This window comes from Sorex fumeus, unplaced genomic scaffold, assembly GCF_029834395.1.
Source record: "Sorex fumeus unplaced genomic scaffold, SorFum_2.1 ptg000015l, whole genome shotgun sequence".
Lineage (NCBI taxonomy): Eukaryota > Metazoa > Chordata > Mammalia > Eulipotyphla > Soricidae > Sorex > Sorex fumeus.
In genome coordinates, this window is record NW_026606072.1 from 1,724,248 (window position 1) to 1,750,090 (window position 25,843).

The 25,843-nt window shown below is 40.8% G+C and overlaps 1 protein-coding gene across 2 annotated transcripts in view; it reads right to left on the reverse strand.

Moving 5' to 3' along the window:
* ADAMTS12 (ADAM metallopeptidase with thrombospondin type 1 motif 12) overlaps positions 1-25,843 on the reverse strand; it is a 312,101-nt gene that overhangs the window by 58,639 nt on the left and 227,619 nt on the right. The window contains exons 12-16 of one of the 2 annotated variants that reach the window (XM_056112101.1): positions 23,754-23,923; positions 15,738-15,871; positions 13,881-14,001; positions 5,020-5,264; positions 3,165-3,303 (exon numbers count right to left, since the gene is read on the reverse strand). In XM_056112101.1, coding sequence (XP_055968076.1) covers positions 3,165-3,303; positions 5,020-5,264; positions 13,881-14,001; positions 15,738-15,871; positions 23,754-23,923 — 809 coding nt within the window. The remainder of the gene's footprint in view (positions 1-3,164; positions 3,304-5,019; positions 5,265-13,880; positions 14,002-15,737; positions 15,872-23,753; positions 23,924-25,843) is intronic. The other variant, XM_056112102.1, reaches the window with a different exon arrangement.

Sequence of the window (25,843 nt, forward strand, 5' to 3'; positions counted from 1 at the left end):
TCCCATGTCCATCGTTTAGATTCTGCCTTCTGGAACTGTGAGTTACCATGAATGGTCTTGGTCGACATGATGAACTCAGACAGTCTCTCACCCTGTTCGTTCCATTCTAGGCCATGGGTTCCGATGTGAAGTTCTTCAGCTGATCTTCTCGGTCCTATCTTGGCATTAAAATCACCCACAATGATCTTGTAGAAGGTGTGGTCTTCTTTATAGAACTTCTCTAGCTCCATGTAGAACTTCTCGATTTCTCTTTCATCATAATGAGATGTTGGTGCGTAGACAACGAAGATAGAAACTGCAGGCAGTGAGCCACATCTATTCAAATGTAAACGTCCGATTCGGGTTGTTAGGCATTCGAATGAATCAATGCTCTTGGCCAAGTTTGTGTTGACAAGGACACCGACGCCTCCAACACCTCTTTTATCGCATGTTCCGAGGAACAATTCTTCTCCAGTGTCGAAAACGGCATGGTGAGATTCGTGTCTTCTTGTCTCGGTCAGACCAATGATGTCGTACTTGATCATTCGCGCTTGTACCATCAGGTCCTCGATGGATGCATCTGATGCTAGCGTACGTGCATTGAAAGTACAGACGATCATTTTTGTCTTCCTTCGTTGTGGCAGCCTAGGTCGGCCTTGAGATTTTGTCGGCCTCTCCTTTCTCATCCTTCTCAGTGCTGCCATGTCGGTGAAGCCTTCAGGGTCAGGTGAATGAGACCAGTTGTAGTTACTGGTTTTGGCATATCGAATACACAGCGGATAGCTTGCCAGGCTCTTCCGTGCGGGCGGAATACTCTCGGTAGCTTGCCAATCTTTCCGAGAGGTATAGAGGCTTTTGGGGTGACCTCTAATCACCCTTGTAGGTGTTACCATATTTGAACCCTATCAAATATGGTACGACAATTCCAGAAGACGGGTATTTAGTGTCTTATGATGTGTCGCGCGGCCGCTTGCGGCCGCGCGGGTCCGGAAAGCATCCTGGAGTGTGGCGACGGCTGGGTAGTGGAAGTAGTGTCAATTTTTCATTAAACAAAATAAAAATCAACAAAGTCCAAGTCCAAGGATTCTAGATCCTGTTTCTTTTACCTTTTACATATTACTTAGTTAAGTAGCACTATAGCACTGTCCTCCTGTTGTTACAGGGAAAAATGAAAATCAGACTGCTTGAGAACAGGAAGCTGATCCAGTTCATCTTCCACATTAAGTAAAAAGTAAAAGTGAAGGCCCTCCCATTGATCATCGATTTGCTCGAGTGGGTCCAGTAACGTCTCCATTGGAGACTTTGTTGTTACTGTGTTTGGCATATCGAATACGTCACGGGGAGCTTGCCAGGCTCTGCCATGAGGGCAAGATACTCTTGGTAGCTTGTCGGGCTCTCCGAGAGGGGGGGGAGGAATCGAACTCGGGTCGGCCATGTTGGCTGTGTGCAAGGCAAATGCCCTACCGCTGTGCTCAATTTTACAACCAATAAAAAAATTAGTTTATTGCAACTATAGTCAGAACATTTCAAAATTATGTTAGTTCATATCTCTTTTCAGTGAATACATAGGTGGCAAGTTACATTTTCCAAACATAACAATGAGAATAATCATTCATTCAGCATGTTCTTCTATAGTCTGACCAAAGCATTTTTTTAAGTCATTCAGTTGACCATTTACTACAAGGGAAAAATGGTAAAAATAAAATGAAATGCATCAATCTAAAAATCTCCCACACAGAGAAAAGAAGTCATTATCAAAATGAACAGACTGTCTAGTAAGTGGAAGAAGATATTTATATATCATGTCTGGCAAGATATTAATATCCAAATTACAAAAAGAATTCATACACCTCAATAATAACAAAGAGCAATCAGATTCAAGTGGACAGAGCATAAAAAGTAGTATGCGCAAATTTCTTTGTTATTAAATCTAACTAAGAGTTTGCTAAAGTCAAGAAAAGTTTCCAGGCATTGCCAAATATTCTTTGGGGAACAAATTCATTCTCAATTGAGAACCACAGATTTATATGCTTGGATCCCCAGAATGTATAAAATATATTAAAAATGGAAAGATGAAAATAAAAAAATAAACACATAAATAAAAACAGACAGATCAGTGCCAGGTAGGGTCCTTGCCTTGCATGCAGTCAACATGGGTTTAATTAAGGTACTCCACATGGTTCCCTGAACCTGCCAAGAGTGATCCCTGAGTGCAGATCCAGGAGTAATCTCTGAGCACTGCTACTTGTGGCTCCAAAGCCAAATTAAGATAAAATAAATGGAACAGAAGATCTAAATGGAGACGGATGGCTATTTATCCAAAAGGAGAAATAGCCGTGTTATTGGGAATACGGAGAGGGAGAACCCTGTGTACTATTATTAGGGATGTAAACTGGCATTGCTCTTATGGAAAAGAAAGTGAAAATTTCTCAAAATTCCTCAAAACATTATGACTGGAAATTTCGTATTATCTTGCTACTTAACTTCAGGGTATTTATTGTAAGATCTGGAAACAAAAATTCAAAACTATATAAGCACCCTTAGCTCACTGCGGCATTATTTTTAATAGCTAAGGATAACCAACATTTTTTATATATATATACACCAAACTGTCTAACAATGAATCAAAGGATAAAGATGTGGTACATGTACACAATGCAATATGCTATATATTCAAGAAGAAAATTTGCATAACATGGATAGAACTTGAGGGAATTATGCCAAGTGAAATAAATCAGATAGGTGTATGTCAAATGCTATATGATTCCACTCATGCATAAAAGATAAATAAACAAAATTTATTAAGCTCTGAGAAAAAAATAATGAATACAAGAAAGGAAGGGGGAAAAAGGTGGGAAAATCTGGTAAAGGGGGGTCAATGATATAGTGGAAAATGGAAATTAGACATTTGGTGGTGATCATAATGTAGTTCTTTCTTAAAGACACATAACTGTTCTTTTTTCTTAAAGACACACAACAAAAGATCTTTCACAAAGGCCAGTATGCAAAGGTGATAAAACAAAAGCTTTCTTTCTCTTTAAAGCATGTCTAGCACATTCACCCCTATTGGGTCATCTTTTGTAATTCTTCCAAAGTCTGTGCAGTGTGCAAAACACCATGCCAGAAAGCAACTAAGGCTTGTTTTGCAGCTGACTCAGTTCACAGAGGAAGCGGGCATTCCTCACCTGTTCCACACGTGACACTGCACCCTGTCCAGGGGCCGTAATGCCAGAAGTACACCCGCTGCTCTGCATCTTGGTCAAGGCCATGCTTCCGTATTGTGTACTCATATTTAATGCCAGGGTTAGTCACCTGGAAGAGAAGCTAAAGGGCAAAAAGAAGAGTTTATGTCAAACTGTCAGAACAACACTGAAAATCATAGTCATGCACAAATGCTATACAACGTCCGTTATCTTAAAGCTGTTATGGAGATATGCATGAAATAAATGCTGGTAAGTAACAGTCTCCACCCTGACTTTTACGTGTACATTTCTGTCTATGTATGTCTGTGTACATCTATCTAATATCCATTATTTTATTTCTTGGCTTAATTTTCATGGTAATTTCAGTTCCTGTACACAAGTAGTCCTCACCATAAAGGAACTGCTCTGAGGGAATGGTAAGAAGTGAACTTTCCGACAATAGGTGAGTACATCATGATGCATCCTTGCATAGTCACTAATTTTGTGATTATGGGATAGTTTCCCTACTGACAAATGAGAATAATAGCTGTACAATCAATAACTGTACGGGCTGGAGCAACATCACAGCGAGTAGAGCTTTTGCCTTGCAGGCAGCTGACCCGGGTTGGATTCTTCCATCCCTTTTGGAGAGTTTGGCAAGCTACTGAGAGTATTTTGCCCGCACGGCAGAGCCTCACAAGCTCCCCGTGGCATATTCAATATGCCAAAAACAGTAACAACAAGTCTTACAATGAAGACATTACTGGTGCCTGCTCAAGCAAATTGATGAACAATGAGAGGATAATGCTACAGAGCTACAGAACTACAATCAATAGGGTAGTTATGAGTTAAACAAGTACATATATGTAAAGTGATTAGATGATATGAGGACAGATCTGGTATGTAGCAAACCATCCCAAAACACTAATTTCTATTATTTCTGTTGCCTTACGTTGTTCTTCTGTAGGTCTTAGGCTAATTTGTCACTTAATAATAGTTCTGTGAAAAATATGATCATGGTCATGGGTTTTAGTCAATGTATGCTATTTCTAGGCCCTTCTCCTCAGTACTTTGCTACAGATATCTACTTAACATATATTTATGAAGCGTTTATCTTAAACTTAGGGCTAATACTTTGGGTTGCATCATGGAACTGAGGGTAACTGTATATAAATGTGTTCCTTTGCAGGTAGGAAAGATGTAAAGTCTCCTGACTTTATGGATCAGAGCTGTCCATCCTTGATCTTCAACCTCTGTACATGCTCTGACCTTTGTCTCTGAAATGACCTTCCTCTAATTTCTGAATATAGTTAAATCTGTCTCTCTCTGGACCACTGTTATTGCCAAATTGCTTTGGCCCTGTTGAAATAATCATTAAATTTGGGGTAGGGATTGGGGGATATGTCATTACCAACATAAATCACAAATCACCCACTAACTACATCCTAACCCCTCTCACCCACAAGAATTTCACCAAGTCAGGCCTTTTTTCTAGGACAACCACATGATAACATGAAAAAGTTCTATCTCTACCCATCAACACTGCCAGAAGCGACCTGTAATTCCCACCAGACTGACACAGAGAAACAATCATTTGAAAATAAGCTGCCTGTAGCAACGGACTGAAAATTGTGCTCATACTTTCCAAAAAAGCAAATTTAGAGTCCCTGGGAGGGGGTGGGGGATGTTTAGGCAATATCTGGGCGGTAATGGCCCAAAGACCCAAATTAATCTTGTTTCCCACCTTGATTTTTGCTAAAAGTTTTAAAGATCCTTGATTCGTATCCCCGAGAAATAAGAAAATTAGAAAACTCCTAACTGACATTCACACCAGCAGCTTCCTTTCTCTCCACATTACCTGAATCCATACTGATTCATTGGTGGGACCTGTGGCCATCAGCTTCTCCAGCTCTCCTTTCCTGTCATACTGAAAGACAGTCCCGGCCAACTTATAGTTCCCATTCCACTGGATAATAAATCCTCCATTGAGGTAATACTTTTCTGGGTCTTCACTCCTGATGGCTAAGAAGTTTCCAGCTCCCTCAATCTCCATGACCCGTATGTCCCTTGCTCCTTTTGGAATGAGTGCGATGTTAACATAACCTAAAAGAGAACATACACTAATGAGCCACTCTAGCATAGAGGAACATCATCTGTTTCTTTCCACTCCTTTCACAGTAAATGTTAGTCGTTTGTTTCAGCATTGAGGATAGGAAAAAACTATACTTAGATCTCAAGAAAGACGGACTATCTGGGCACATGGAAGCCCCTGGGGAAATCAGGCTATCACAGAGTCTTGAGCCTCAAGATAAAAAATAGAGATGGGACAGAGTGTACGGCACTTGCCTTGCATGTGTCTGACCTGGGATTGAACCCTGGTACCCTATATGGTTCCTGAGCCCATCAGGGGTGTTCACTGAGCACAGAGCTAAAAGCTTTTAGCATCAACAGGTGTGGCCCCAAAACAAAACAGAACAAAAGAATAGTCTGGACCTTTGAGGACTGAGCAAAAAATTGATCTCACTTCTGAAGACATAGTTATGAGACAGGATCAACTAATGGTGCCAATGCACATCTTAAGCAAGTGTTGTTTTCAATTCACACCAAAAAATTGATTACTCTGTTTCTGAACATGTCACTTGTATTAAAAATGGGTTCTTAAAGAGGGCATACTATTAACCCCAGAAAATTGATCTCCAATCACCAGTCCCTCTTTTTTAAGATAGATGCTGTTAGGGAGTGACAAGTAAGACAATGCTCACTGCAGGCCAAGTCTCATGAGGGGTTCCTGGGATGGGTCAATCTATCTTCTGTGCCTGGACTGACAGTAATGACCAGTCAATCTCTTAGACACAAACCTGCAGTTACGTGGGGCAAAACTATGTGTAAATCGATGTACCTGGTAATCATTTGAATATTCTAACTGTTTTGCTCTGCATTTAGAGTTCTAACCTCCTTCCATTTAAAAAATGGGTTATAAAGATGATGTAATCTTAAAATGGGTTGTAATGAAAACACACTAGGGAGCAAGATACAACTTTTCTTTTTAAATTTTATTGAATCACCGTGAGATAATTACAAGCGTTCATGTTTGGGTTACAATCACACAATGATCAAACACCCATCCCTCTGCCAGTGCACATTCCCAACCACCAATATCCCTGGTAAAAACCCCTTTCCCAGCCTCCCTCTGCCTCCATGGCAGATGTGATTCCCCATAATCTCTCTCTACTTTTGGGTATTATGGCTTGCAAAACAAAGCTTGAGAGATTATCATGTTTGGTCCTTTATCCACTTTCTGCACACATCTCCCATCCTGACTGATTCCTCCAGCCATCATTTTCTTAGTGATCCCTTCTCTATTCCAGCTGTCTTCTCCCCTTTGCTCATGAGGCAGGCTTCCAGCTATGGAGCAATCTATCTGTCCCGTCTATCTACTATCCTTAGGTGTCAGCCTCATGTTATGTTATTTTATACTTCACAAATGAGTGCAGTCCTTCTATGTTTGTCCCTCTCTTTCTGACTCATTTCACTTAGCATGATACTCTCTATGTCTTTCCATTTATAAACAAAGTTCATAAATTTATCTCTCCTGACAGCTGCATAGTATTCCATTGTGTAGATGTACCAAAGTTTCTTTAACCAGTCATCTGTTCTTTCTAGATGAGTTAAACAAGTACATATATGAGTAAATAAACAAGTACAAACAACTTGGGTTGTTTCTAGATTTGGGCTATTGTGAACAGTGCTGCAATGAACATACAGGTACAGATGTCATTTCTACTGTGCTTTTTTGCATCCTCAAGATATATTCCGAGAAGTGGTATTGCAGGGTCATATGGAAGCTCAATTTCTAGTTTTTTGAAGGAATTTCCATATTGTTTTCCAGAAAGGCTGGACTAGTGGGCATTCCCACCAACAGTGAAAGAGTGTCCCTTTTCCCCCACATCCACGCCAGCACTGGTTGCTTTTGTTCTTTTGAATGTGTGCCCGTCTCTGTGGTGTGAGGTGATATCTCATTGTTGTTTTGATGTGCATCTCCCTGATGGCTAGCGATGTGGAGCATTTTTTCATGTGCCTTTTGGCCATTTGTATTTTTTTTTTTGCATCACACCTGGAAATGCACAGGGGTTACTTCTGGTTCATGCACTCAGAAATTACTCCTGGCGGTGCTCAGGGGACCATATGAGATGCTGGGAATCAAACCTGGGTCAGCTGCATGCAAGGCAAACACCCTACCCACTGTGCTATCCCTCCAGCCCCTGTATTTCTTTTTTGAGGAAACTTCTGTTCATTTCTTCTCCCCAAGGACGACAACTTTTGTGAGCAGTCAAGGTAAGGTGGGGACAGGCAATGACAGGGACTTCTTGAGGACAAAGGGCTATAGCCTTGAATTCAGGAGGCTTCCCAGCTTTCTTGATATGAAACTGCAGAGTCAGTCTCCTTTTATTCCCTTGCCTTCCAGTTCGAGGTTGCCTGGAAAACCTGTAGACAGTCTCTAAGTAAATTCATAATCTAGTTCCAAGAAAGCCATGTCCCTCTTATCACTACACACTACCATCAGTTGGAGCTTCTTTATCTGTTGCATCTTCTTTTGTGATTCTCTTTGTGAACGTCCTAGATCCTTTAGACCTTCCCTTCCTGAATTTGGATACATGACTTGGCTCCTAACATTGGACTCTCCTACATGGAGCAGTTTTGTGTCTTTGGCAAACAGACCTTTCTAAGAGGCTGAACTCTATCTGTCACTCACCCACCTAAAGTCACTGTATCAGGTGCCGATTCTCTCTTAATTCAACTAGCAAAAAACTGACCTATGTGGTACAGCCAAAGAACAATTGAGTCATGAAGCCATGCCATTTTTTTTCCTGAGGCATTTCAAGTCCCATTCACTGCACAGACCTAACTAGACCTTATGCTCACACACTGTTCTTCACGGCTTCTGTTGATTCACCATTTTCGGTTTGTCATGGTGCCTTGGTGACCCAAGAAAAACATCCAGAAGAAAGCATTGGAGAGACAATACAGGATGTAAGGCACTTGTCTTACACATGGACAACTCCAATTTTATCCCTAGAACCACACAGAATGCCCCAAGCACTGCCAGAAATAATTTCTGAGCACAGATCCGGGGGTAAAAAAAAAAAAAAAACCCTGAGCACTGGTGGGTGTAGTCCAGCCCCTCCCATTTCTGCAAATTCAGAGGAAGTCATATTAGGAGAATAAGAGCAATTCACTCTATGTGAATTTACTCTTCTGGCCAGGAAGGTCAGTAGTAGAGAGAAGGGAGTTAAAGCTCTAAGAACCAGTGGCAGGAGCTCACAGAACCAGATTACTATATTGCAATGACATTATTATAATAACACCCAGGTTGCCAAAACAACTTCAAAACTGTAAATGAAACTACAGACAGGATATTAAGGAAAAAAATAAATAAACCAGCAGATTCAGATATTGTACCAAGATGACCATGGAATAGCAAATGATTTGGTTTCTTATTGTCAACAAGACATTGCATCAACCTTAAGGTGTTTTTATTTTCAGTAAGTAATTATTGAAGATCTATGATAGATACGAGGCAGAGACAAACCCTAAAAATCACTTCAGGCTTGGTTTGTAGTTGGATTAGAGAAAAAGCGAAACCTAAGGTGGGAAAAGAAGCATTGGGAGAGTATGTAAGCAATACAGAAAAATACTCTCTACTGGCTGTATTTAAGGAGGCAAAGTCAAGTTCCAGCCCTGGTTTTGGACTTCACATCACTCACCCCGCCCTGAGCTACTGAATGCCATCACACAGATTTGGCCTCCCAGCTAGGTCTCCCTCCCCGGCTGGGGGGAGGGGGAGATGAGGCAGTCATGGCCACTGCAGCGGATCTGACCTATCTTTAGAAGGTGCAAAGCCAAGTAGTACTGGGCAGAGGATGGAACAGAGAGCACGTGGCTGGGTTCTGCAGAGGCCAGAGCAGACGCTGGCTTTTCCCTCTGTGCAGGGGGAGCCCAGCCAGAGGACTTTGAGGAACCTGTCAGGGAACGAAACTCTGATGCCACCAAACGCTATCAGAAGCCTCTGCAAGTGAATGGCTGAAAGGGAACGGAAATCGTGGTGGTGGTGGTGGGGTGCACTAATTTGGTACACCAAGGCCATTACCATTAGCATCATGTTACCTAAATGATAATCAAAACTGATTCTAAAAAAGAATGGTATGTCGCACCTTGATTTCAGAAATCTAGCCATCAGGTCTATAAGATAACAAATTTCATAAATCTGTTTTAAGGAAGAAAGGGGCAAAAAAATAAAGAGCATGGAAATGCTCAAAGGCGGGTGTGTGACTAGAGCATCAAGAATTAAATCTAGATAGACAGGGTCAGGAAAGGAGGGTCAAGTCTCTGTTAATTACCTCCATGTAACTGGGCTGAAACAGGAACCCAGAACTAAAGTTTGAATTCTTAAGGTCTTGAAAAATGAAATGGTAGAGATTTGAGGAGAAAACTCTTTTTCAATGGAGTTACCCTCATGTTAGAAGCACTGTTTAATCTGAAGTCCAAGAGAGAAGCCATTTACAGCAAATGGAACAAAACAGATATAATGTAGAAATATGATTTTAAGCGTTTCATAATTCAAGGGAAAAAGGTCACATCTGAAGAATGGAAACTATTTACACAATATCTTTGTAAAGAATGAGTAAGCATTAGCTACCATAAAATATTTAATCATAAGCTTCAGATCCACAGGGTTTTGATTTCCATCCCTAATATAGAATTCAAGGACTTGTTTCATGCATAACAAATATATAAATCAAGGACATAGATTACAAGGCTCTAATAATAATTCCAAATGAATGAACTAAGTTTAAAAAATAGTCTTCTTTTAGATTATAAAACCAATTATCAGAATAGAAGTGGGAAGAAGTGGGCAAAGGGGAAAATGGTTATGAACTTTAGGTCAAAAGATGAATGAAATTTCAGGAGTGAAATCAATGTTTTATGTGAAGTTGTTCATTTTAATGATGCACAACTAAAATGTCAATAATTTAATAATGCAATACTGTATCAAGAAAAAAAAGACTTAATAGCGAACAGGCACAAAAGCATGATTTTAAAAAGCAGAGGCAGGGCAAGTATTTCACTGTACAAAGTAACCTGATTATAATTCACTAATCACAGATAATGAACAGAATGGAAATAAAATAAGTTTAGGTGACCTGAGGTTCTATTGACTGGACTGGAGGGCAGTAAGTCATTGAATGTGTACTCTGATATTCTGGGCATTACACTCGTTCACTTCATCTTGGGGAGGAAGCTGCCCTAAAAAAAAGGACCTAATCCAGGATGCAGAGAACCAGGGCCTTCCTCCATCAAGAGTGCTTATTATGGGACAGAGAGTTACTACAGCAGGAAGGATCCTTGCCCTTCATGTGGCCATTCTGGGTTTGAACACCAGCATCATATATGGTCCCCAAGATCACCAGGAGTGATCCCTAAACACAGAGCCAAGACTAAGCTCAGAGAACCACCTGGTGTAGCCCAAATGCCAAACACCAAAACCAAAACCAATGAACAAAAACAGAGTGTCTGCCACTTCCCACAGAGCCTCCTCTCTGCTAGCAATGCTGAGGTCTCCCTTCTCCCCTTTGGGACAGTGTGCTCTGAGCTACTGGCTTCAGTACCTGCATCTCTGTGGGACAGAGAGAATGAACCACTTCTATCCATTAAAACTGGCCTGGACCAATGGATGGTGGTAGTTATTAGAAACTGCATCAACTCCTTCACTTTTAGGTAGGCTAATTCCCTGGGGACCAGCTCAGCACTGACTCCACACCACAGGCTGAATGGCAGCGACTTTCCTTAGTGTCCTCCTTCACTTCCTTAGTGCCCTACTGTACTTTCCCAGGATCCCTCAACTGCAAGAAATTATTTGTCGGGCCAGAGAGATAGTAAGGTGTTTGCTGGCCTTGCACACAGTCGACCTGGATTTGATCCCTGGCACCATACATGATCTCCCAAACCCTGCCAGGAGTGAGCAAAGAGCCAGAAGTAAACCCTAAGTAATGCTGGGTATGGCCCAAACTCTCTCTCTCTCTCTCTCTCTCTCTCTCACACACACACACACACACACACACACACACACACACACACACACTCTGTTGGTACCTGAGTTTTCATCTCAGGATATTTTTAGGAGTCTAGATCTGACTTTACCTCCTGCCAAACTCCAGTCACTGCCAAAGGACCATGACACTGTTTTAACAACCAAATGTGCAGTGTCGTCCCTGATTTGTGTTGAGGCTGGGCTCTCTCTGCCCTGAAGATTATCAGTGGTCAGGACAGCAGGAAGAAGAAACTTTATGAAAGCTAATCATGGCGGAAGAGGGCTCGCTAGTACAGGGGCAGGGACACAGAGCTTGTTTGATGCTCCCAAACACAGGGCATCCCAGGGTTACTAGGTGTCGCCCTGGAGGACCCCAAGCACTATCAGTGGGCCCAGGTGATCCCTGGCACCACAAGACCTGAGCACCAACCTTCTGCTGGCCTGAGCACTGAACCGCCCAAGAATCATCTGCAGTAGCCCCAAGGGCATGAAGTACTGCTTGGGACGGCTCCTCTCCCTGAAATAGGGTAAGCATGGGACAAAAATAATGGATTATGAGCAGGGGACGGGGGGGATAGTAAGTGACAGATTGTAATACTGTGGCTTACCAAGAGAGCCCTGGGGAAGCCCATTTACAGGGAAGACCCTTTTGAACTGGGAAACAAAATCAGCCGACTTGGTCCTCCTTCCCCTCCTCCGATCCTGAGGAGACGCCTGATTCTTTGCCTTTCACCCAGTCGTGGTTTTCTACCTTTAAAGGACCTCCATCCTTCCTGTTTGCTTCTGCTCACCAGCCTTGGGTCTCTTCTCTGCCCTCATTCTCTGTGCATTCCCAGACTCCTGGACCTCAGCCCCGATTCCCACAGGCAGCCACTAAATCATTCCCGACCTACAGCTTGGTGAGGTGTCCTGTGATGGCTCAGCTCTCCATTCCTCTCCTATACAGTTCCTGCCAGCAGCCAGCACCTGTTTCTTTTTACTTTTTTTTTCTGTTCAAATTTAATTATTTCTTTTTTTTCTGCTCTTTTTTTTATTAGTGAAGCACCATGAGGTACAGTTGTAGATTTACAAATCTTTGTGCTTGGGTTTCGGTCATACAATGATCAAATACCCATCCTTCCACCAGTGCCCATTTTCCACCACCATGGATAATATCCCCCCCTTCCTCCCCTTCAACCCTGCCTCTGTGGCAGGGCATTCCCTTTTGTTTTCTCTCTCCTTTTGGGTGTTGTGGTCTGCAAAAGAGGCATTGAGTGGCAAACATGGAAAGCCTCTTTAACAAATTGTGCTGGCATCACTGGACGGCTACATGCAAAAAAATGGGCTCAGAACTCTGCCTAACACCATGTACAAAAGTAAGATAAAAATGGATTAAAGACCTCAACATCAGGCCAGAAACCATAAGGTACATTGAAGACAAAGTTGGCAAAACCCTCCATGACATTGAGGCCAATGGTATTTTCAAAGATGCCACGCCACTGGCCGAGCAAGTGAAAACAGAGATAGATAAATGGGACTATCTTAAACTAAGAAGCTTCTGCACCTCCAAAGAAACAGTGACCAAAATACAAAGACAGTCTACAGAATGGGAAAGGATATTCGCCGACTACACATCTGACAAGGGGTTGATATCAAGGATATACAAAGTACTGGTTGAACTCCACAAGAAGAAAACATCCAACCCCATTAAAAAATGGGGCAATGAAATGAACAAAAACTTTCTCAAAGAAGAAATCCGAATGGCAATAAAGCACATGAGAAAATGCTCTACATCATTAATCATCAGGGAGATGCAGATCAAAACCACAATGAGATACCATCTCACACCTCAGAGACTGGCCCACATTCAAAAGAACAAAAGCAACCGATGCTGGCGCAGATGTGGCGAGAAAAGGACACTCCTTCACTGTTGGTGGGAATGCCGACTAGTTCAGCCCTTTTGGAAAACAGTATGGACGTTTCTCAAAAAATTAGAAATTGAGCTCCCATTCGACCCAGCGATACCATTCCTGGGAATATATCCCAGAGAGGCAAAAATGTATAGTCGAAGTGACATCTGTACTTGTTTGTTAATTGCAGCACTCTTTACAATAGCCAGAAACTGGAAGAAACCTGAGTGCCCAAGAACAGATGACTGGTTAAAGAAACTGGTACATCTACACAATGGAGTACTATGTAGCTCTTAGAAAAGATGAAGTCATGAAATTTACATACAAGTGGTACAATATGGAAAGTATCATGCTAAGCGAAATGAGTCAGAAAGAGAGGGATAGACATAGAAAGATTGCATTCATCTGGGGGATATAAAGTAACAAAATATGAGATTAATACCCAAGAATAGCTGAGATCAACACCAGGAAGATTACTCCATAGCTTAGAGGCCAGCCGGGTATTCTAGAGGAAAGGGCAGTTCAGATAGAGAAGGGAGCACCAAATAAAGGGTGTTTGGAGGATCCTCCTAGGAGGGGAGATGCATGTTGAAAGTAGACTATGGACAGCCCCTGTTTCTGAGTGAAGGCTGCATTTCAGCTTGACCTCTAGACAGTTGCAATTAAAATTAATAGCAACCACTGTGCACTGCATTCTGGGGTCAATTTATCACACTGTGAATAATCTCCTTGTTTAATTACCAGATCCTTCTTTCTGCTTAAACATCTTCCTCACGGTCTGGCACGTAGAGCCATCCCCGAGGCACACACCGCAGCGATCCTCCGTGGCATTGGAATCGATCTCGTAGTCACAGCCTACGGTCTGTGGGGAAGAGATTTGAGGATGAGTGACATGGGCAGGAGACCCCTCACCTGCCTGCAACCTCGGGCTTCTCCTTTCCTTCCCTGATCTCAGTGAGACCCACAAACAGACAGAAAAACAAATGCTCCCTTTCTCTCGAGGCAGCCAGAGAACAAGTAAGGCTTCCACTGATGATGAAGGAAGTCATGATAAAAATGTGTAAAACTGAATTCTTACTAATAAGAATTAATATTCATTTCATACTTTTAAAGTTTAGGTTGCTATCTATTAAATAACCTTAGAAATAAATATTAAGAAGTCATGTGTGGCAGGGCTCTGCTCAGGGCCTAACAGAAACAACCTTATTTAAACTTTTTTTCTTTTTTGGTCATTTTGGATCACACCAGCGATGCTCAGGGGTTACTCCTGGCTTTATACTCAGGAATTACTCCTGGCAGTGCTCAGGGGACTGTATGGGATGCTGGGGATCAAACCCAGGTGTCGGCCATGTGCAAGGCAAATGCTGTGTTATCTCTCTGGCCCCTATTTAAACATTTTTGACCACACTGGCTGTGATGATACATTAATATCCCAAGTTTACAAAAGGAAGAGTCTTAGAAAAATGAGCAGCATGACACAGCTTCTAAATAGTGGCCTTGAATTAATATTTTGGAACTGAAGTGCTCAGTTCTTATGCTTTACTGACAGCTAATTAAGGATTTCCATGCAACCTTTCTTTCATTTATTAAAAGCAGCCTTTTTTTACTTTTGTTTTGGAGCCACTCCCAGCTGTGCTCAGGGCTTACTCCTGGGAAGGCTCAGAGGATGATATGTGTGCTGGGGATCAAACCAGGGCCATGTCTTGCAAGGCAGTGCTTTATCTTCTGTATTATTTCCCCAGCTTTGACACCTTTTCTTTAAACTGAGCTTTCTGAGTGAGAGTGCAGTGGGTACGGCGCTTGCCTTGCACATGACTGACCCAAGTTCAATCACAGTCCCCTGAGCACAGAGCCAGGAGTAAGCCCCAAACATAGCTGGGTGTGCCCTTACCCACCCTCCTTCCACCACCCCTCCCCTCCAAAAAAAAAAAAGACTCCTGAGATTTCTGCTTCAGTGTTAGGTCACAAAATATATGTTAGTTCCTTGCAAAGTAGATTGCAAAGAATGGTAAGGAGTTTATTAGTGGCGACTACACAAAATCAGGTTCAAAAGATTACGAAGGTAGTTAATTAATTAAATCAATGTGAAAAACTTAAACAGAAAACCTGGCTTATGATGATGAACTGTCCTACCATTTCTTTTCCCAAGATGATCATGACAGAACTCACAGAAGAATTAAAGATAACATTTCTCTCTAAAAATACCCTAAAAATAATTTCAATTTTTCTCAAATCTAACACCTCTGTTGGGAAGTAACCAATGGCTATTTTAACACCACTGGAATAATCTGAGCTGCTTTTTCCTAATAATTCTTCCTTCAATTTGGTTCTTCTTCAATTTATCTCTCTCCTTGGTTAAAATAATGTCACCAAGCACAGCAACACTCAAGAAATGAAGTTTACAGCAGGAAAGGCATAATTAAGTTTAAAACTGTCATTTCAGTGAATCCTGGGAAGTCTCATCTCACAAACTATTTTTTTAAAAAAACTGTCCATAGGCAAATGTCATAACAGCAAAAGGATAGAATATTTGATTTCCTGAAGTAATGAAAAATCATGATTTTATATAGTTGTAGATTAAGGAAACATACCCAATACCTTACACATGCCATTAATACAGACATTTCTGCTGTTTCCACCTTCAAAACATGGGGTACCATCAATGACAGCATCCAGCATTTTCTCGGAAAACTGGCCATCTATGGGTCGGCAGTAGAGCTCACAGGGATGGGCTGGAGTGAACAAGAGGCAAATCCCTGTAAGTTAGCCGCTTTCCCCAGGAGCCTTCTGTGTGTCTGTCCACTCAGCTCATCTCCTCGGGAGAGTCTCGTCTCCTACCTTTCTGTGACACATGTTGAAATGTAGGCTCTATCACTTAAAGTTTTTTTTTAATTGAACCACCATAAATTACAAAGTTACAATGTATTCATAATTGAGGTTCAGGTCTACAATGTCATCACCAATCCCATCACCAGTGTCCACTTCCCTCCACCACTGGAAACCAGTTTCCCAAACACCACTGTTTCCAGTTTCCCTCCCGCACTCCAGCCTACCTCTATGATAGCAGGCACTTTTGTCTTTTTCTTTTTTCCTCTTAGGCACTGGGGTTTGCAAAACTATTACTGAGAGGTTATCAGGCATATCATTTTACCTCCTTTCGGCACCCAATTCTCTTCCAGAGTGACTACTTCACCCTATCATTGTCACAGAGTTCCCTTCCCTCCCATTGTCACAAGCATTCTACTATACACCAGTTCTCCTGCCCTTTATTTCTGCCTTTTAGTATTAGTTTTTTACTTTTTTTTAATATACCACATATATGAGATGTGATATATTAAAAAAATACTCTCCTTCTAACTCATTTCACTCAGCATGATACTTCCCAGGTCTATCCATTTAGAAGCAAATTGCATGACTATTTTTTCTTATGGATGAGTAGTATTCCATTGTGTATATATACCAAAGCTTCTTTATCCAGTCATCTGTTTGGGGGCATTTCTGTATTTTCATATTTGGCTTGCCGGGTGTGGTGGCGCGTGCCTGTAGTCCCAGCTACTCAGGAGGCTGAAGCCGGAGGATTGCTTGAGTCCAGGAGTTCTGGGCTGTAGTGCGCTATGCCGATCGGGTGTCCGCACTAAGTTCGGCACTTGGGCTAGAGTGATAGTACAGCGGTAGGGCATTTGCCTTGCACGCAGCCAACATGGCCAACCCGAGTTCGATTCCTCCGTCCCTCTCGGAGAGCCCGGCAAGCTACCGAGAGTATCTCGCCCGCACGGCAGACCCTGGCAAGCTCCCTGTGACGTATTCGATATGCCAAACACAGTAACAACAAAGTCTCCAATGGAGATGTTACTGGGCCCGCTGGAGCAAATCGATGATCAACGGGAGGGCCTTTACCTTTACCTTACCATATTTGGTTATTGTGAATAGTGCTGCGATGAACAAGTATGTTTTATTTCTCTTTTCTTTTTTTGTTTTGTTTTGTTTGTTTGAGCTCTCCACATCCAGGGATACTCAGGGGTTTACTTCTGGTTCTGCACTCAAGAATCAGTCCTGGTGGTGCTTGGGGGAACCATATGCCAGTGCCAGGAATCAAATCTGGGTTGGTCTCATCTAAGGCAAATGCCCTACAGGCTGTATTATCTGTCTGAAACCCATCAAATGTATTTTATGCACTGAGCTTTTAGGTCTTTGGGGTGTATTCCCAGAATTGGAATAGCTGGGGCATGTAAAAACTCAATTTCTAGTACTTTGAAGAATGTTCATATCATCTTCCCAAAAGTCTGGATAAACCCACAATCCCACCAGCCGTAAAGAAGTTCCCCACATCCCACTGCCGCATCCATACAAGCCAACACTGATAGCTGTTGTTCTTTTAAGTGCCAGTCTCTCAGGTGTGAGGTCACATCTCATTGTTGTTTTGATTTGCATTTCCCTGATGATTTGTTATACACTGCACTTTTTCATATCTCTTTCACCCATTTGTATTTCTGCTTTGAGGAAGTTTCTATTCATCTCTTTTCCCATTTTTTGATTGGGTTGGATGTTTTTTTTTTGTAAAGTTCTACTTCCCCCCCATATATATGACATTAAACCTTTATTGAATGAGTGTTGGGAAAATAATTTCTCCCACTCTGTAAGTTGTCTTTGTATACTGGTACTCATTTCCTTTGAAGAGCTTAATATATTCCCATTGTTTATCTATGCTTCCACTTGTTTGGTCAATGATTTTTAAGCCTTAAAGATGCCTTTAGCTTCAATGTCATGGAGAGTTCTGCCTAAGTTTTGCTTTGTGTACCTTACGGATTCAGGTCTGATTCAAAGTCTTAGCAGTTTGATTTGACTTTGGAGTGGGTGTTAGAAGGAGAGCTGTTCTTTTCTTGTTTTTAATTTTTAAAAAATTTTTTGCATATGGCCAACCAGTTTTTCCTAACACCACTTGTTGAAGAGGTTTTTCTTGCTCCACTTGATATATTTTGCTCCTTTATCAAAGATTTAGCAACCTTGTACCTGAGGTTCTGCTTCTGGACTTTCAATTCTATTACCTTGATCTGAGAGTCTATCCTTATTTCAGTACCAGGCTGTTTTAATTACCATTGCTTTAGTACAGTTAGACTATTTTTTTAAAGCAAAAACGTTTTGCAAAGAATCTCATTAGAAAGATTGCTTGAGGCCAGAGCAATAGTTCAGCAGGTAGGGAGGGCACTTATCTTTTTTTTCCCTCTTGGCATATTACTTTATTTATTTTTTATTTTTATTTTTTAAAAATTTATATTAGTGAGACACCATGAGGTACAGTTGTAGACTTACAAATTTTGTGCTTGGGTTTCAATTATACAATGATCAAATACCCAACCCTCCACCAGTGCCCATTTCCCACCTTGAATGCAGCTGCCACAGGTTGAATTCCCAGCACCTTTCATGGTCCCCCGAACCCTGACAGGTATGATCTCTTGGTAGAGTCAGGAGTAAGCCCTGAGCACCACCCACCACCGGATGTAATTCAAAAACAAACAAACAAAATTCCAAATAAAATGTCATCCCCTTTGTTATAAATGAAGAGCCCTTTTTTGTTTTTGTTTTTGTTTAACAATAAACTGTAGTTATACAAATAAGGTGCCATGCATCTGGGGTCAACCTAGAAATGGGGCCTACTATCGAGCAGTGTAGGACTTCTAAACAAGCCTGCTGTAACCCATTGTTTGCAGAAAAGTAATTCACATCTCCAGGAGAGATAAAGGACATAAAGTTGGCCCTGTAAGTTGGACTTTATGTCCAACTTACAGGGCCTTTTGTCACCCCCAAGTCCCCAAAGTCCTCTGACATATATTTGCAATCACAAGGAAAAAAAAAGGATTTTCTCTTTTGTTTTTTGCCAAAGCTAAAACTATTATGCTGGGTCCTACTTTGAATTTATTTTCACATACATTTCTTTACCTTCTTGTGAAACAAAGATATGTTGGTCTCCAGCAAAAGAATTGTACTGAAAATTTATTTAATAAATATATCTCCAAACACGGGTACAAAGAGTAACCAGAAAAGCACAATCTTTATGAAGACTAACAATCTTTTAAAATAGGTAATATGCATACACTATAAGTATTCAAATAATTTCTTTGGATAGCCAGGGTTTAGTTACTATAATTAAAAAAAATTGCGAATATTTCCATCAGAAAAGATTTTGGAAGTTTCTCTTCTGGATCTGTTTATTGTGAGAAAGTTTGCTAGCTTCTTGGTGGGGTGACCAGCTTAGGGCTCCATGCGTTCTGGCTTTAAGCCATCTGCCATAAACCCATTTTGCCCGAGTGTGAGTGGACAACAAAAGCAGAGTCAGAGTGAGTAACTCTAGGATTGCACGCTGGAAAAGAGATACATGTTAAAGAAACGTAAGTGTAAAACCAACATAAATACAATCAAAAGCCAAAGCACTGAATAAGCATTAGGATTAAACACATTTATTTAATGTATTTTAAATTTTTAAATTTGTAAAGGAACATTGTGTGTATGAAACTTCGTTATTAAAAGTGTTGTAAATTATGGTGCTGACCAAAATGAAAACAAAGTAAAAGAGAAATAAAGAATATCAACTGATCTTTTTTTTTTCTTTTTGCTTTTTGGGTCACACCCGGCAATACACAGGGGCCACTCCTGGCTCTGCACTCAGGAGTTACTCCTGGCGGTGCTCAGAGGACGATATGGGATGCTGGGAATTGAACCTGGGTCGGCCATGTGCAAGGCAAACGCCCTACCCACTGTGCTATTTCTCCAGCCCCTATCAACTGATCTTTAACAAAAGGTACAATAGGTAAGTGGCTTGGCAAATGGAAAGATCACCTCATTAAAATGACAGTGGAGAGGGGACTAGGAGACACAATGGACTAGGTATGGCTTGGCAATCATTGCATATCTTCTTCCTTGGGAGCACAATTAGTTCTGTCACTGCCTGAACTGGAATATATAAAATCCTAGAGATTTCGAGGGAGCAATCTGCTTTTGCAGAGGTAAAAACATCCTGACAGTTTTCCTGAGTGCAGTAAATTACTTCATTCCACTAAACATAGGATTATTGACTGGAGGAAGCATTCTTAAATATGAGTGTGATTGAAGATTCTGAATTTGGGCTTGAGATATTGAACACATACAGCAAAACAAGAAAGCAGCTCTAAAAAATTGGAACTTTCTAAAGCAATAATATGTCTGAACCTTTGGGGAGTGCAGGAACCTGTAAATGAAGTGGAGTATAGATCGTTAGGAATAACCAGAAACTAATCTTTTTGGCAACTAAAGTAATAGCACACAAACCCACTGCTATGACTCTGAGCTTCTACCATTCTGACTTGTTAACATAATGAACTCCAGAATGAGCCCTGTGCTTGAAAGCATTTACTTTAATTAGGGGGTTCAATATTATTTAAGCAGTTTATAAGGCTGGTTTGAAGTTCTGCTTCCCTTGTCTCTGCTTGATCGTTTGTCTTTCATGGGATATCATTAGATTGGCCTATGACCCAGAGCTGTGCAGAAAGATGTCTGAGTGGCAATGCATGGTCCTAAAGTAACCCGAGTATCAGAGAATCTCTGACTCTGATATGCAACTCAGAGAGTCTGTCATCTCTGCAGAGTATTTTCATTCTCAGATTCAGACACCTGCCTTGGTCTATTCAATTATCCGCCTTGATCTACTTGTTTGTCTGGGTCACATGAAATTTTCTCTCTAGCTTTCAAATCCTCTTAAATAATTCAACTATGTGAAAACTCTAAAATTAATGTACTTGTAAACTCTTATCCTCAAACTGACTAATCCCCTCAAAAGAAGCTTAGGTAACTGGATAAACTCAATGAATCAAAGGTCGGATTTCAGTTCTACTGAAACTGAGTGAGGCAACACTTTGTATATGATTTTCAAGAGATCATGAGAAGCAAAACATAAAGCTTGCTAAGGAGAATAAACAATTTCTAGGTTAAGGAAAAAATTTTGATGCCATTCATGTTTTGTGAATAGATTAAAATATCAAATTCATCATTGGAAAAAGAATCTAGTTTCTAAAATTTACAGGTAAGAGTCTCCATGCATTATGAATCCCATGTAGCCATGTAGGGCTTTATGCTTGGTTGAATACTGTCTGGAATTATTTTGAGGCTGAGTAAAGGAGATAGACAATACACTATATTGTCTCATAATTCTGAAGACCAAAAATCTAAGAGCAGGGTGTAGGCAATGTAGGTTTTCTCTGAGTCCTTCCTCCTTTCCTTGAAGATGGGACTCTATCTGTGTCATTACATGGTCCTTGGTCCTTTCTCTATACACTGGTGTCCTTTTCTGTTCCTTTTAGTTGACTTGTTTTTGGTTTATAATACTAGTATTCTGAAAGGCTGTTCATTGGGGTGTACAGGATTATGACCTAAATAGTTTCAACAAACATTGTTCAGGTTATAGGGATAGGTTATTACCAATTGGAGTCTATGAATATACACAAGAATTTACCCATATTTAAATGCCTAATTAAGGAAGCCAAGTTACAGCATTAATAACTGAATGACTGATTTCCCTTGAGCATGATTCATGCTGAACAAACATGGCAAGGAAAAAATGTTGTCCCTGACAACAAATAGACAAAAGGGTATTTGAAAGCAAAGTAGGCAAAGAACTATAGTCTTCTTCTCATAAGCAACTAACCATACTGTTTTTCAGAATTACAAATATGAACTTTTTATTAATTGTCTAAATCTGTGACTCCCTGTTGCACCTTATGGCACACTGGACTCTCAGAAACCTAAAGTCGCAATTGGTTAGTGTTAGGTACCTAAATCTTTCCTCTCTACACCACTTGTTGGGTACCTGGTGTGGTCCAGGGTTCTGGATCTAGAAGTTAGGCACCGTGAAGGAGAACACAAACCAGAGGGGTCTGACATGCTTTATTTTATTTTATTTATTTATTTATTTATTTATTTATGGCTGGAGCGATAGCACAGCAGGTAGGGCGTCTGCCTTGCATGCGGCCAACATGGCCGACCCGAGTTCGATTCCTCCGCCCCTCTCGGAGAGCCCGGCAAGCTACTGAGAGTATTCGATATGCCAGACACAGTAACAACAAAGTCTCCAATGGAGACGTTACTGGGCCCGCTCGAGCAAATCGATGATCAACGGGAGGGCCTTTATTTATGTAGGAGTACTGCTATTTATTCAGCCACTGGTTGGGCTGACTGAATTGTTGACATGCTTTATTTTAGCTGTGCTCACACTCCACCAACTCTCTGTACAGTTTCTTAGGGAGGAATCGCTGATAGAAAGCAGAACAAAGCTGGCACAATGCCCAAGGACATTCCTTTCCCGAGCTCCCAAATGCACGCACCAATATATATATAGGTATATGTGTATAAGTATACATATATCTATATATATATATATATCTCCAAAGACTCACTTCCTCCTTGAGTCCTAAACATGTGATCAGACATCTAGCCACTTTAGGTCAAAGGCTGACTATTTTGGGGAGGAGCTCGAGATGCTACCATATTTCCTACCATTAGTTCTACTTGATTATCTTATCCCATCTCAGGGCAAGCTTTTCTGCTTCATTCCATACACAGAAATACACACATCACTATTCGGTGACAACAAAGTATCAAAGACAATAAAGATTTCACCACTATTTGGGTGTTATTCTATAGCTAGTTGTCAATTATTCACCTTCATTTTTGAGATAAAATGTGTAACTGGTCTTTATTCAGGGAAAGCATTGCCAAGGCTACTGTTTCAATCTCCATCTCACTTATGACAGCACCCATGTATGCAGCCTTTAGATTCTTGGTTTCATTTTTAACCCTTTTGTATACTGTTCTGTATACATAAACTGTTGATTTCTAGCCTACATCTGGTTCTCATTAATTTCTGATGATGTTATTCCTAACATCTTTTTTTGTGTGTGCTTTTCTCTTCCCACATAAAAATGACCGATGCTATTTTGAATGCTTTTCTTTTTCCTTCTTCTGTTAGAAGGACTACTTAGGACTTCAGAATCATCAGCTCCTTTCTTAGAAGCCTTTGAAATGACACCAAATACACACTGAATCTATGGGGGGGGGTATAAATTCCTTTCAGAATTATTGTCATTTCTACAAACTCTTTAACAAATATTTTCATAAGTAAGTAGTTACAAATTTCTCTGGTTCCATTTACTGTGTATCTGCATCATGCTTTGGCTTTTTGAAGTAAGCCACCATATTTGATCAACTTCCTTTTTAAAAAAAATCTTTATTTCACAGAGGTCAGCAGAGTTGTACTCAGCCACCCTGAACAGTTAGTGATCAAGTAAGCAGATCTGTGCTTTCACCGACTAAAAGAGAAAACTTCTTTTTTTTTTTTTTGGTCACACCCAGCGGTGCACAGGAGTTACTCCTGGTTCATGCACTCAGAAATCACTCCTGGCAGTGCTTGGGGGACCATATGGGATACTGGGAATCGAACCTGGGTCTGCCACGTGCAAGGCAAATGCCCTACCTGCTGTGCTATTGCTCCAGCCCCAAGAGAAAACTTCTTAAGGTACAATTTTCTTTTTGTTGGACTTTGCAGGGTGTCACAATATTCTGACATATAAATGCTTTTATGATCTTTACCTGGATTAAAAACTGGGAACCAGCGATAGAATTCATTCTTGTAGGGAACAGTGTCAAACTCACTGCACTGCATTTGCCGAAATGTTGGTGCATCTGGGCGGCAGGGATGAACATTGCATAGGCGGTACCGCTTTCTTTCTCCAGTGCAGTATGTTCCTCCAAACTTTGGTCTACAAGTGAAACAGACGAGTTGTTAAGTATTCTTAAACTCTTAAAATAATGTTTAGTAATTTTTTTCATGGAAAAGGCCAACAATTTCCATGAAAAAAATCTGGTATATGGCTCTGCCCATTCCTTGCCAAACCAAACTTTCTCTACCCTCACAATTTACTTTTTAATCAGACTTCAGACATTTTTGTTAGTGTTTATTCCCATGAACATTCCGTCATGGGTATTCTGTAACTGCCTATTTTGAAATAGCTTCCAAATCTTCCCCACTTTGCTTTTATACTCAAAATATACACTAAAAGGGAATATATCATTTTCATTTTAAGTTCTTCTACTTTTTTTCTGATTCCTATTCAGCAAACAAAAAGTGATCAAAATCACTGATGAAAGAATCATCTTTTCTGTAGCTTCCTTTGGTCCTACCGTTAATTATTTGCAAATCACAATGCTCAAAAGGAGAGAGAGAGAGAGAGAGAGAGAGAGAGAGAGAGAGAGAGAGAGAGGAAACGCATGCTTTAGAGACAGGCAGGGGTAAGGGGTAGGAGGTGATGGGAGAGAACCTGGAGACACTGGTGCTGGGGAACGCACACTGGTGAAGGGATGGGTGTTGAAACACTGTATGACTGAAATACAATCATGAACAGATTTGCGAGGCTATATCTCACAGTGATTCAATAAAAAAGTTTAAAAAATATATTGGGTGATCAGATCCAAGTTTTAATGTCTTCTGTAGTGTCTCAGTATTTTAAGTAAATTTGAAACATTCAATGAATGAACAAATCTTAGTTTAGAATAATCCTTTCCAATATTTTATTTCTTAAGGGCAATGACAATTTCCTCATCAGATAATGGGGCAGGTAAAGGTATCTCTGGGAAAAGACAGAATAAAACAGTTTAGGATCTTTTAGACTAGAGAGAACATAAGAACTTATTTTTCTAACATAAGAATAAAATAGAAAAAATTTTTTCATGACTTTATATTTTAAGGTGCCTACTAACTGGCTATGTGAAATACCTCAGCCTCTGTTCTTAATGTACCCATTGAATGTTGGCATACTTACTAACTGTCCCTAACATCTGTTCTGTGTTGGGAGTTAGGCTGGGGGTGTGAAACTGTACTGAATAAATGGTCAGCCTGTGTGTTCACTCATGGTTCTCAGATGACCTTAAAGATTGGACAGCCTGTGTACTTTTTTTAAAAAATTTTTATTAGTGAAACACCATGAGGTACAGTTGTAGATTCACAAATTTTTGTGCTTAGGTTTTTGTCTCCTTGTGTGCTTGTCTGTCTCATTCTTTGCAATCAACCCCCGATGTATGTCGAAGATCCCAATCTGATTGGCTTTAGTGTGGGAAATTTCCACAGTTACCTATATATTTTTACTTCACTGTCACTGTCACTGTCCTCCCGTTGTTCATCGATTTGCTCGAGCAGGCCCAGTAACGTCTCCATTGGAGACTTTGTTGTTACTGTGTTTGGCATATCGAATATGTCACGGGTAGCTTGCCAGGCTTTGCCGTGCGGGCGAAATACTCTCGGTCACTCGCCAGGTTCTCTGAGGGCCAGAGGAATTGAACCTGGGTACTTACGAGAAAAATAATATTTATTTATTTTTTATTTTTATTTTTATTAGTGAGACACCATGAGGTACAGTTGTAGACTTAGAAATTTTTGTGCTTGGGTTTCAATTATACAATGATCAAATACCCATCCCTCCACCAGTGCCTATTTCCTACCACCACGGATCCCAGTATCCCTCCCACCCTCCCATACCCCCTATCCCACCCTGCCTCTGTGGCAGGGCATACCCTTTTATTCTCTCTCTCCTTTTGGGTGTTGTGGTTTGCAAAAGGGGCATTGAGTTGCAATCATGTTTGGTCTATAGTCTACTTTCAGCATGCTTCTCCCATCCTGGGAGGAT